The 13,871-nt window shown below is 39.7% G+C and overlaps 1 protein-coding gene across 1 annotated transcript in view; it reads left to right on the forward strand.

The window, feature by feature from the left end:
• The window catches only part of LOC133653588 (adenylate cyclase type 6-like), a 125,936-nt gene that overhangs the window by 84,240 nt on the left and 27,825 nt on the right, over positions 1 to 13,871 (forward strand). The window contains exons 7-17 of the mRNA XM_062053024.1: positions 93 to 220; positions 344 to 502; positions 614 to 755; positions 856 to 984; positions 3,783 to 3,811; positions 4,014 to 4,161; positions 4,265 to 4,362; positions 4,487 to 4,574; positions 6,678 to 6,794; positions 7,322 to 7,471; positions 8,647 to 8,822. Coding sequence (XP_061909008.1) covers positions 93 to 220; positions 344 to 502; positions 614 to 755; positions 856 to 984; positions 3,783 to 3,811; positions 4,014 to 4,161; positions 4,265 to 4,362; positions 4,487 to 4,574; positions 6,678 to 6,794; positions 7,322 to 7,471; positions 8,647 to 8,822 — 1,364 coding nt within the window. The remainder of the gene's footprint in view (positions 1 to 92; positions 221 to 343; positions 503 to 613; positions 756 to 855; positions 985 to 3,782; positions 3,812 to 4,013; positions 4,162 to 4,264; positions 4,363 to 4,486; positions 4,575 to 6,677; positions 6,795 to 7,321; positions 7,472 to 8,646; positions 8,823 to 13,871) is intronic.

The following is a 13,871-nucleotide window of genomic DNA, read 5'->3' on the forward strand; positions in this document are numbered from 1 at the left end:
ATGAGTCATCGCAGTCATGCATACACGGGTTTATATTTGACATGAGCGTGCTGTGCATTAGTGCTAATTGCATGTAGGTTCGTCCTGCACAGGAGAACCACTGCCTACGCATCAAAATCCTGGGGGACTGCTACTACTGTGTGTCAGGGCTGCCCGAGCCCCGGGCCGACCACGCCCACTGCTGCGTGGAGATGGGAGTGGACATGATTGAAGCTATCTCGTAAGTGACGCACTCGCAAAGGACTCGCCACACACAATCGGAGAGTCGTGCGTTCCCGGTGAATGTGAAGTGGATGGAAGTGTGAGGCCGGTTTTTGACAGGAGCGCATTTGTGTGTCCGCAGGCTGGTGAGAGAGGTGACGGGAGTCAATGTCAACATGCGGGTGGGCATCCACAGCGGGCGTGTTCACTGTGGCGTGCTGGGCCTGCGCAAGTGGCAGTTTGACGTCTGGTCCAACGACGTGACTCTCGCCAACCAAATGGAGGCCGGCGGGAAGGCCGGGTTAGTTCCTCCCGCCCCACCTGCTCTTCTACTCATAGAAGTTGCCATAGGCCATTTGGTTCTTGACATAGCATGTGTGTGTGTGTGTGTGTGTGTGTGTGTGTGTGATAGGCGCATTCACATCACCAGTGATACTCTACGGTATCTAAGCGAGGACTATGAGGTAGAGCCAGGATTCGGAGGGGAGAGAAATGCTTACTTGAAGGATAATAACATTGAAACCTTTCTGGTGTTGGGGTGCAGCCAGAAGAGGGTCAGTGCACACAGACCTCTTTAGATAGAGAATGTTAGGTACTTACATAGGCTACCGCAAGATTCAGCCATTTAAGAATGTCTTTTGTTTTGTTCTTCAGAAAGAGGAGAAAGCCATGATGGCTAAAATGCAGCGAGCCCGTGCAAATTCTGCAGATGGCTTGATGCCACGCTGGGTGCCTGATAGATCCTTCGCCAGAACCAAGGAGTCCAAAGTCTTCAGGCAAATGGTGAGACAGACACTGTGGGGGGGGGGGATTATTAACGACTATTTATTAGCTTGCTCACGACACTTTTCAGAGGGGTCTCCAGCCTAAACATAACCCATTCATCCATCCATCCATTGTCTACCGCTTGTCCCGTTCGGGGTCGCGGGGGCGCTGCATTCGGGCGGAAGGCGAGGTACACCCTGGACAAGTCGCCAGCTCATCACAGGGCCAACACAGATAACATTCACACACTAGGGCCAATTTAGTGTTGCCAATCAACCTATCCCCAGGTGCATGTCTTTGAAGGTGGGAGGAAGCCGGAGTTCCCGGAGGGAACCCACACAGTCACGGGGAGAACATGCAAAATTCCACACAGAAAGATCCCGAGCCCAGGATTGAACCCAGGACCTTCGTATTGTGAGGCACACGCACTAACCCCTGTACCACTGTGCTGCCCCTAAACATAACATCAAATCTAAAACAGCTCTTATACACTGGCCAAACGATCAAGTCTTATGAGCAGGGGTCTCAAATTGAATTTACCTGGGGGCCACTGGAAGTAGAGTCGGGGTGAGGCTGGGCCGCATAAAGTATTCACTTGTGAACCTCGTGACTATATGTGTTAACTACTTCTACCAGCGACTATTTTAATATTTTTACACTGTTGAATTCCCCAGGAGATGGTCAGAGACACTTTTCGCTTGCTTACAGGAAGTTGCTCTTTGTGTTGCCCAATGTGTGTTATGTTTCACTGTAAATGTTGTGTTTGTATTGTTCTTTATAGTAGGATTCAAGATTGCTATAATATATGTAACTATCAACCGCCGAAGGTGTGCAGGTTGCAATTACGCTAAACCAAGGGTGTCAAACTTGTTTTCATTGAGGGCTTTCATGTAACAGTGAATAATATATGCATACAAATGTAGAAGGATTCACTTAGTGACATTGTTACACAATTGCAGATGGATTTGATTGTTATACATATTTTTCCGTGCACTGTAGAAAAAAATCTGTATATTTTGCAATCAAAACTGATAGCACAGTCCCCAGAATTTACTCGTAAAAATGTAGGGTGTTTTTTTACGGCCTATTATTCTAAACATTGTGTTGTTTTACAGTAAGATTCTGGCAACTGAGCTGCCAGGGTTTCTTTTTACCTTAAAATCTACGTTTGTTGTTTTTACAGTGTATTACTGCAAATGTAAAAATGGTACCACTATTATTTTTTACCAAACCATATGCTGATCATTAGAACGCCCATAATAGTAAGAGCAGAAGATGCAAATATAATCACTAAGCGCTCGCACTTTGATTTATCAAGCATGAAACTGTTTTGCAGCCACATTTTTGCATCTACATTTAGGTTGTTTGAAATGTATGTGTGTATATATATATATATACATACTATATATATATATATATACATACATACATACATACATACATATATATATATACATACATACATACATATATATACATATATTTTTTTTATTTATATATATATATATATATATATATATATATATATATATATATATTATATATATATATATATATATATATATATATATATATATATATATATATATATATATATATATATATATATATATATATATATATATATATATATATATATATATATATATATATATATATATTAGACATATTACATGTCAAGCAATTATTTGAGCTGATGAATGATATAAGAGATTATTTTAAGTTAGCAAATTGTCTGCTGGTGTTTAAAAAAAAAAAAAAACTAATTTTTTTGCATGTGGATCATCCCAGCGCTTGCTCGCAGTTAGTGTCAGCGTCTCCCAGAGCGCACCATCGTCACACTAAAAAGTGTGTTCCGTTGTAGATCGCCTTGTAAGACAGCTTCTAAAATGCCCAGAAAAAGTGGTATATATTATATATTATAGCATTCTGCAGCATGTTTCAATACATAGCAAAACACCACAGTTAGAAAAGGATGTTAACGTGAATGGGGAAGGAAATGACTTTCTCCATAGACTTAGACTTAGACTTTATTGATCCACAAGGGAAATTGTTCCACACAGTAGGTCAGTTACAAAGGATGGAAAGGATAACACAGGTATAAAGTAGACTAAAAATGCACCATAGTAGCAATATAAAATATAACATATATGTAATATTTACATATTATATATTCAGTATATAATATATACTGATATATGATATTATTATATTATATTATATTATATTTTATAGAATATAATCCGCGTAGTGCACACAAGAACCTAATTTGGATAGGGCGGCCTGCACCACTTTTTCATTTATAAAACTTTTTCACTTATAAAACAGTCTTAGTAGATCATCCGCAACACACCTACTACTAGAACACGCAATCGTCTAGTTTGTACACGCCGTTCAGCACTTGTTACCTGAATCTTAGTATGTAGACCAGGCCCTAGGTTATATTTGTGATGACCTTTGCCAAATTGAATTGCTGTTTCCAAAAGATGACGCTAAAATAAGAAGAAAGTGATCTAATCGGACTTGGACTACTGTATGATTGTAACATGACGGCATCGTTTACTAGCAATTGTGGTGAGGCTGCATCTTGTGATCTATGTCTTTATTAACAAATATCATTCTTCTCCTCTGCATCTCCAAGGGCTTAACCCTTGGGATTGCAATTTAGAGCCTTAAGCATGAATTAAAACATCAGCCTGGTTCTCGGGATTAGCTGTACAGATGTCTGAGCCGGTGTCTGTTTTTTAGCTGCACTTGCGGCCACATGATAATCACCCTTTTCACTCTCCTCTCACTCACACTGTGTTTCTTTTCAGGGCATCGATGAAGCATCCAGCAAGGACAAGTGAGTGTTTGAGTTGTTCAGAGTTGCTTTCGTTAGGAGGGGTTGATCAGCAGACTGTTACTGTTGCTTTTATTTAGTCAAATCCCACCAGGCCCAAACGCCATATTAGCTCTGACTCATCTTGCCCATCACATCACAGGCCCGACTCAGAAACAAAAACAAAGACGACCATATGTGACCCAATGTTCCGTCTCCTTTGTAGCCGCTGCATTCAGGAGGCCTTGAACCCTGAAGATGAGGTGGACGAGTTCCTTGGAAGGGCCATCGACGCCCGCAGCATCGACCAGCTGCGGAAGGACCACGTCAAAAGGTTCCTGCTCACTTTTCAAACTGCTGACCTCGAGAAAAAGGTCAGTGTTTGACGAGAGCTCATGTAAAAGTCCTCATCGGGTTCACAAAAGCAATGATTTCTTCTGCTGAGTAACTAATCCCGCATTGATTTTCCATTGCCAGTACTCCAAAAAGGTTGATGATGGCTTTGGAGGTTACGTGGGCTGCACACTCCTCGTTTTCTTTTGCATCTGTGCCATTCAGATGATTGTTTTCACTATGTAAGTCGCTCTTTTAGTGAAAAGTCCCCCTGAACTGTGGGCAGGAAATGTGCATGTTGATTAGTTTACGAGGGGTTAATGACAGTTAAACACCCTAATGAGCCTGTTTTCCGCTCTTCCGCAGAACGCCGCTTATGATCGGTCTGTACATCAGCATCTTCATCCTCCTCACCAACATCCTCTTCATCTGCTCCATCTACTCCTGCATCAAAGTAAGGATCCAGTGCAGATATCCTCAAATGAAAATCAGTCCCTCATTAGTTTATGTCCTATATTATCAAAAATATCCTAGATTTGTAACAGGGTTACTGAAATGAGCATATATGGGTAGTTATTTCCCCATATTTATACACAATACCTTAGACACAGTATAGTAACACTCGTGAGTATATGGAGTGATTTTTGGTCCAAAACATATTTTGCTTTCTACATTATTTAATTATTTCTTGCCATCTTATGCTGTGTATTTTATATGAAAATTCCAGTTATTTTTTTATTATCTATTATTACACCTTTTTTTTTTATCATGTCAATGTCTACTCTATCTATTTTTATTTGTGTTTGACTTTCTCTCACACTGTTACTAAATAGCATTATTTTAGTTTTACTATGATTTAAAGAAACTGCACTTTTTTTTTCGAATTTTGCCTATCGTTCTCAATCATTATGAAAGTCAAGAAGCCAAAAGGTTGTTTTTTTTTTCATTCTAACATGCAAAAATGCATTCAAAAACCGTCAACAATACTTAATTTACGCTCCGTAACCTGTACAATAACCAAGCTGTAGCGACATTGTTATTGTAAGAGCAAACACGGAGGAACTCTTTTTATAGCGTAGTAACATATCACCATGCTACGGTATTAGCCTTAAAAGCTAACTACGGCAAAAGAAAAGCTAGCTTCTGCGTCAGCACGAAACGTGTTTCACTTTGTGATGCACAACACTGCGATAGAACACCAATCTGTACTGACTAAAAAACATGAACAATCATATAACAGTATCTTTAAAGTATTAGCCCACATTTTATGTTTTGTTTGTACACAGCTAGCCAGACAGTGTATTGTAATAACACGATGATCAATATAAAGTGTGACTCACTCGATGGACAGTTGTCTCTTTGGTCCAGCTGGGCGGGGATCTTTTTTCTGGTTCATTTGGGGTAAGCACTCCATTTATGTCCAAATAGCTTGTCTCCAAATTCCATATTTGCAGCTTCCAGTCGCTTTCACCTCACTCGATCGGCTTCCGTCTGATCCAACTTTTCACTCTCTTCTTTGTGCTCGCTTCTAGAAGCAGCAGTTCATCCTCTGTTCATTCAGCTTCAAAAATATAAGGTTGTGAATCCTCATCTGTCCAAAAATAGTAGTCTTTGTTGGGGTTTTTTTTAACAAGTCTGCCATGATTAGAACACATACAAGCGTTTTGTAACTCGATAGTAGGAACACACAGTTGTGGCCAGAAGTCCCGACATTGAGGGGTTTTGAAGGCTACTGTCACGTGGGGGTCGCATCTTACTGCGCGGATTGTTCTCCCGGGATGCAGACGGACAACTCCGGACGAAGCGTGCAGGTAGGATGTGATGTATTGCTCTTAAATCATACACGGAAATACAAGCTGACCGAAAACAAACAAAAGGGATGCGGGCCGATTGCACGCGGAAGCTAAGGTAAAAACTTAGCACAGGGATAATGAACTCGGAAACTAACTTGATGCATATAGCAAACAACGAAGCCAGACTGTTTGTGACGAGCAACGTGAATAAATAGCTCCCTGATTAGTGCCCGGCAGCAGGTGAGCATCCCGGACACTAATCAGAGGCAGCTGAAACCAATCAGCACCCATGGTAACCAAAACAAACCCAGGGGTGCACAAAACAGGTACTTAGGGAGTCCAAAAGTAACATCAAAACTTAAACAAAACATGATCCGGGCCACGGATTATGACAGCTACAACCGTATCCCCTATTAGTTGCATTTTTCAAGCGTTTTTTCTCATCTTTAAAATTTTGACAAAAGAAAAAAGACGTGTGTTCTTGTTTCTCAAATTGATTGTGAACAAAAAAGTGCAGTTCCTTTTTAAGGATAGTCTCTTTAATTTGTTAATTTCTTGTTACTATTTTATTACCTTCTATGTGTTCTCTCCTGTACAAAACACAGCCGTGTCATTTGCTAATAACTTTCTTTTGTAACTTTACAAATGTTGTTTGTATAGAGATCGACCAATTTTGGTCCCAGTATTGACCCCTGGGGTACGCCGCAGTATGTTGACATCTCGCACCTCTAACATGGCCCTTGCTCTCTTTTCTCCTCTTGAAGCTCTTCCCAGCTGCCTTGCAGACGGTAACCAAGAAAATAGTTCAGTCTCGTGCCAACAGCACACTGGTGGCCGTCTTCACCATCCTCCTCCTCTTCATCGCTTCCTTCGCTAACATGGTACGGGGCGGCAGCTTTGTGAGGGTTGTATCTTGTAACATTTTTGACTCACCGAAATGAGAGATGCCAAGACATTTACAGACTTTGTGGCACCGTCTTGCCGGTTTTAAAAAGAGTCCAATCCAACTTAGGATGCACTTTAACTAGCGTAAGACCTATAATTAATTGCATTCAGTCTGTCGCCATGTGTGTTCCATACTGGCCAACTCTGACTACAATTGTATCTTGTTTACACACAAAAAAAGATTGTGTTTTTATGCTAATTGTTAACACCTGGCAAGAGTTACCTACATTGGTCCAAAAGCAACAGGATCTCTTCAAGCTCACTGATTAAAAGTTCCTACTTTTAGTGTTTTTCCGCTGGTTGCCTGGCAACTTGATGTTGACATCAGTCCTCCAGGATATCGTTGTGTTTGGTACCAATCATATCTAAAGTGTAGCCTCCTGTAAAAACACCACTTCCGCACTTTGTATCACTGCAGTATCCTGTGGCTCTCCTCTTGACTGACGGATTATTTTCTTGCTAGTTTACCTGCAGCAGAGGCCAGCTGGAGGAGTGTGTGGCCAACAAGCTGAACACGCCAGTGACACTATGTCTGCTGCACAACCTGACCAAGACAGCAAAGGATGGCTTGACTCTGTGTTCCAGCCAGGTCACACCCTGCCATTTCCCAGAGGTCAGTCCTGTAGATTTTTACCCCCGTAAGCCAGTGCTTCTCAATTTAACCACCCCCACCTTGTGCACACACGGGCCGCACCATTAAAATCATGACATTAAAAATGAAAAATAAAGACAACTTCAGATATTTTTTTTCGTCTTACTTTGGCCAAAAATAGAACAAACACATTCTGAAAATATTACAATAAAAATATTTTTTTAAAATACCGGCAGCTGTAAAGTTTAAATCCGTGAAGGAAAGAAGAAAGTGAATGAATGTTTATAACTGAATACATTTACATATGCATAAAAATGTATTTTGTATTTTTTTTTTTTTAAATGAATTAAGTAACGTTTATGTCAAACTTTTTCCAAAACACAATATAGAATGTAAGATATAACACAATAATGCATACATTTTTCAAAACAGTTACAAAAAAAGTGAGACCCCAAAAATGTACTGTGGGACCCCATTTTTAAGACTTGATGGGGTCCCTGGGACCCCATTTGGAAAATTCCTAGCGGCAACACTGATGGAGTATTGGTGCGTGCAAAACAGCAGCATGCGGCTGTGGCCTGCGGGCCGGTTCTAATACTAATCAAATATCATCCTGGGGGCTGTAGATAATTCAGATCCGGCTCGCGGGCCTTGACTTTGACATCCCTGGTCTATAAAATTGTTTATACGTACAACTCTGCATAAAAATATATCCTTATTAACATTAAAGAAAACCAAAAAAATGTAATTATAGATCAACATACAAAAAAATTATTACTTTGTTAACATGTTTTTTTTAGTCTGTAACAGAAACGATTTAAAGTGCATCAATTTGCCTGAAATAAAAGAAAGGTATCCCTATTTAAACTATAAACATGTTTATTAAAATTACATAAACTCAATAAAAAATATCAATTCAAATTGATCAGCAGCATCAACTCAGGAGCACAATATATAAATAAATATAACCTACAAAATAAAAATAAATATTTGGTCTGATTTTTTTAATCAAAATGAGGAAGTCAGGATTAATGACAACAATGAGGACGTTTTGTAGTGCACAGCTTTTCCAAATGGGGTTTAAAGCATGATACTGCATAATGCATTGCACCTGCTATTTTAGAAGCTGTAAGCTATGTGTGTGCATCAACTGTTGAAGAAAGTCTGACTAGTCCATCCTCCTTCCTCCCCTGCAGTATTTCAGCTACAGTGTCCTACTGACCCTGCTGGCCTGCTCCGTGTTCCTCCACATCAGCAGCATAGGGAAGTTGGCGCTGATGCTACTCATCCAGTTCATCTTCCTCCTGCTGGTGGAGTGGCCTCAAGTGTTCCTGTTTGACAACGCTGACCTGCTGGTCAAAGCTAACACGCTGTAAGTGTCTTAAAGGCCTACTGAAACCCACTACTACCGACCACGCAGTCTGATAGTTTATATATCAATGATGAAATCTTAACATTATAACACATGCCAATACGGCCGGGTTAACTTATAAAGTGACATTTTAAATTTGCCGCTAAACTTCCGGTTCGAAACGCCTCTGAGGATGACGTATGCGCGTGACGTAGACCGGCGAACACGGGTATGCCTTCCACATTGAAGCCAATACGAAAAAGCTCTGTTTTCATTTCATAATTCCACAGTATTCTGGACATCTGTGTTCGTGAATCTGTTGCAATCATGTTCATTGCATTATGGAGAAGGAAGCTGAGCAAGCAAAGAAGAAAGTTGTCGGTGCGAAATGGACGTATTTTTCTAACGTAGTCAGCAACAACAGTACACAGCCGGCGCTTCTTTGTTTACATTCCCGGAAGATGCAGTCAAGATGGAAGAACTCGGATAACAGAGACTCTAACCAGGAGGACTTTTGACTTCGATACACAGACGCCTGTAGAGAACTGGGACAACACGGACTCTTACCAAGATTACTTTGATTTGGATGACAAAGACGCAGACGTGCTACTGTGAGTATGCAGCTTTGGCTTCTAAACATTTGATCGCTTGACCGTATGTGCGCAACTTTTTTTTGCGTATGTACGTAACTTTTTAAAAATATATAAACTTTATGAACCTTGGGTTAGGTGAACAGTCTTTTGGGCTGAGTGATTGTGTGTGTTGATCAGGTGTTTGAATTGTATTGGCGTGTTCTATGGAGCTAGGAGCTAGCAGAGGAGCTAGGAGCTAGCGTAACAAACACGCAGGTGTTTTTATGCAGGATTAATTTGTGGCATATTAAATATAAGCCTGGTTGTGTTGTGGCTAATAGAGTATATATATGTCTTGTGTTTATTTACTGTTGTAGTCATTCCCAGCTGAATATCAGGTCACCCCCGGCTCTCACAGCATCTTCCCTATCTGAATAGCTTCAACTCCCCACTAGTCCTTCACTTGCACTTTACTCATCCACAAATCTTTCATCCTCGCTCAAATTAATGGGGAAATTGTCGCTTTCTCGGTCCGAATCTCTCTCACTTCATGCGGCCATCATTGTAAACAATAGGGAACTTTGCGTATATGTTCAATTGACTACGTCACGCTACTTCCGGTAGGGGCAAGCCTTTTTTTTATCAGATACCAAAAGTTGCAATCTTTATCGTCGTTGTTCTATACTAAATCCTTTCAGCAAAAATATGACAATATCGCGAAATGATCAAGTATGACACATAGAATAGATCTGCTATCCCCGTTTAAATAAAAAAAATTCATTTCAGTAGGCCTTTAACACTGTTACGTTACAAATATGCGCCGCACTTTGAACGCACACCAAAAAAGAATGACAAACACATTTCAGTAGGCCTTTAACCGGAGGTGTCTCCATGCCAGTCTTGGGGATCGATATTTGTCTTTTTTAACTGATCCACCATCGGCTGGGCTCAGCTTGTGTTTCAGTGTTTACGTGGCTAAACGTGAAAGAGGGATGCACTGCTCAGGAAGACACAATTATATTTCAGGATTCCTTGTTACACACATGCTGGAGTATATAAATTCCAGGATGGTGCTGTGTTTCTTGCCAGAACACCGGATCGAATTTGAGACAGAGGACCTGATTTACGACGCGCTTTGCTGCGTGTGCAATTGAAAGGCGGTGTAGACGGCCTTACTTTACGTGTACTATACGGGGCATCACCACAGAAACACTCTTAATTACTGCGCATTCATGTTATCATGCTCCCACCTGCGACGTTTTGTTATGTTTTGAAATATGCAGGAGACATGTGATATTTTTTATGGGTATTTTAGAAGCAGTCCTGCACTGCATCTACATTGAAACCACTTGTTTTCCTTGTTTTACAGCCGAAAGTGCGCTCATTGGAGAGAGGCTGCACTTCTCCTCTCAAGACGCAAAAATGTATACCGTATTTTTCGGAGTATAAGTCGCTCCGGAGTATAAGTCGCGATTTAAAATAAATAAAGAATAGTGAACAAAAGGCTGAATAAGTGTACGTTATATGACACATAAATAACCAACTGAGAACATGCCTGGTATGTTAACGTAACATATTATGGTAAGAGTCATTCAAATAACTATAACATATAGAACATGCTATACGTTTACCAAACAATCTGTCACTCCTAATCGCTAAATCCGATGAAATCTTATACGTCTAGTCTCTTACGTGAATGAGCTAAATAATATTATTTGATATTTTATGGTTATGTGTTAATAATTTCATACATAAGTCGCTCCTGAGTATAAGTCGGCACCCCCGGCCAAACTATGAAAAAAACTGCGACTTATAGTCCGAAAAGTACTTAAAGAAGTTTTTTTTGATATAGGAAATAGTTTAATAATATATATTCTATGTGGGAAAAAAAAACTTACATCATTAAAAGAAAATACTAAAGGACACCAAAAGACATGTCAATCAATCAATCAAAGTTTATTTATATAGCCCTTAATCACACGTGTCTCAAAGGGCTGCAGAAGCCACAACGACATCCCCAGATCCCACATCAGGGCAAGAAAAAACTCAACCCATTGGGCATAATGCCCCAAGTGTCTTGCCCAAGGACACAACGGCAGTGACTAGGATGATCGAACCTGGAACCCTCAAGTTGCTGGCACGGCTGCCCTACCAACCGAGCCATGCCGCCCCATATCGATCAATTAAAGCTTTTTGTTATTCTGTATATTGCTCAAGGGAATATAATTGATATGGTGCTGGGCTACACATGATTTCAGCCTTGGACATCCAATTTGTGACTTCGGTATTTGTCAAATCCTAGTTACGGCCCTGTCTGCAGCGGGGTGTGGAACTGAGTTTGTACGTCGTACTGACACGTGCTAAATAAAATGTTATATGCTCCCAAAACGGGGATGAGTGTGGATAAATCACATTGCGCATGCAAAATAATTATATGTTCATTTTCTAATCCCAGTATTGTGGGTGTTTTGATGATCAGCATATATGTTGCATATTAATGAAGACAGAGACGCAAAATGGATGGCACGCATTATTCTGCACACTTAACGGACACAATCCACTTTGCACATCAGCTTGGCGCGTGCTATCAAGTTTGCACGTGTTTTAGTAAATGCACACCTTTAGTAAATCGGGCCCAAAGTTTCAGTGAATCTGCAGTGCGAAGACATTTCTAAGATACTAATCCTCACCATCATGGCGGAAAATAAACTAAGTGTATTCCAAGTAGCATTATCACTGGAGGACCAGAGGAAAAGGAATGGCTAAGCATGCTACACGCACACACCGAGCAGGACAACAGGAGAAGCTAACCACTAAAGCTTCAATGTAAAGTGGGGGTGATCGATCCAAATGTCGATACTATTGATACCTAGTATAGTATCAGTATATAAATGATACCAAAGTGATTAGATAAAAAAAACTAATTTCTTGTGCTAATTATTGCAAAACTTTTTTTTTGGGTGGGGGGGGGTGTTTTTCGGTATTGTTGACAAAGGCTTTAAAGGCAAAACCCAAATTATTTAAATAGGAGCAAGTAGTAGTGTCTAAATTTTGTTTAGTGATTGTGCACTAGCCACTTCATTTTGTTAAAACATGTAGCGTAGACGAATCATTTACATCATACATCCTCTGAGTTAGAACAATACTAGCAAATTCAAATGTTTTCAAGAAAAGCTTTATAAAAGTGTGTTGTTGTGTTTACATTAGTTACTTGATATAAAACATTTTTGTGACTCGAAAACGGCTCAAAGGCCAAAACGTCAGTTTGGGATCCAAAGCCAAAAATGTTGATCGGAAAATCCCTAGATTTAACCCTTATCTTGGATTAGTCTAGTTTATGGTCATTTTCCACTTTGTCTTTGTGTCACGGTAGTTTCTGTTTGGGTTTGGATTCATGTCCAGTTTTAGGTTCGATTGGAACAACGCTTCGATTTATATTTTGTTGCTTCGATTAATCGTTTAATCGTTTAATGGGTGTAACTAAAAAAAAAGATAAAATCTGGACTTCATCGATTACCCGCAATTTTAAATACGCAAACATAGTTCCTGCACAGTCGCTTCAACAGAGAGTGGTGTGTGAGTGGCGTGATCTGTGTGGTGGTGATCAGCGAAGACTTTTTATTTTCAAATTTTTTCAAATGCTAAAAGTTAAAATTCAATGTTGCTGATGTGCATTTATTTAAAAAAAAAGGTTGAGGCAAGCAGAAAATGTTTGTATATTTTAATTAATTTCCACACAATACCATTGAGGCTATAAAGTGTCTTTTATCCGATTACCTGTTTAATCGAACAAACTAATCTAAAATAGTTAATAGCTGTAGCCGTGCTTACTGTACAGGTCTTAGGTATGATCGTGTTTGGCTGTGTCTCTTCACCCTAAGGCCCGACTGCAAGTAGGAGCGCCTCCAAAAAATATCTGTTTCTCAGCTGTGGTCCGTATGGGCCACAGCAGTATTTAGTTGTAATACACTTTTCCACCACTAGTGGCAGAAATGACAATATCAAACAAACAGAAAAAGCTTGGAGTTAAAGTCATAGAGAAGTTTCTTAAGCGCACAAATTATGACTAAAGTGTTTGCATAACATTTTATTGACAGTTTATTTAAGAAACATCTTCATTATTAATTGTATTTATTTATTGTAGCACATAATAATTGTATGTAAATTAATTTTTTTGTCAGTTATTTATGAGTTCCTTCTTATGCAGTATATTTGGTTAGTACTTTTTTTCTAATCAACCTGACATAAGCCTAGGTTTATGTGTTAAATAAATAATAATCTTTGTGATCAACACATGGTTTCATATCATTTGACAAGGTTGTAAACTGTAAGTAGGTTGAATACGATTAATATCAAGAGTAAGATGAATTATTCAGTGTTAATATTTGAGTGGGTCCCTCTGTAGTGGAAAAGTTGGGCCCCAAGGTCAAAAAGTTAAGAACCTGTCGTGTTTGCTATTTCTCTAATATAATAGAAACACAAACACTTGCTTTAGTGT

This window comes from Entelurus aequoreus, linkage group LG07 (genome assembly GCF_033978785.1).
Source record: "Entelurus aequoreus isolate RoL-2023_Sb linkage group LG07, RoL_Eaeq_v1.1, whole genome shotgun sequence".
Taxonomy (NCBI): Eukaryota; Metazoa; Chordata; class Actinopteri; order Syngnathiformes; family Syngnathidae; genus Entelurus; species Entelurus aequoreus.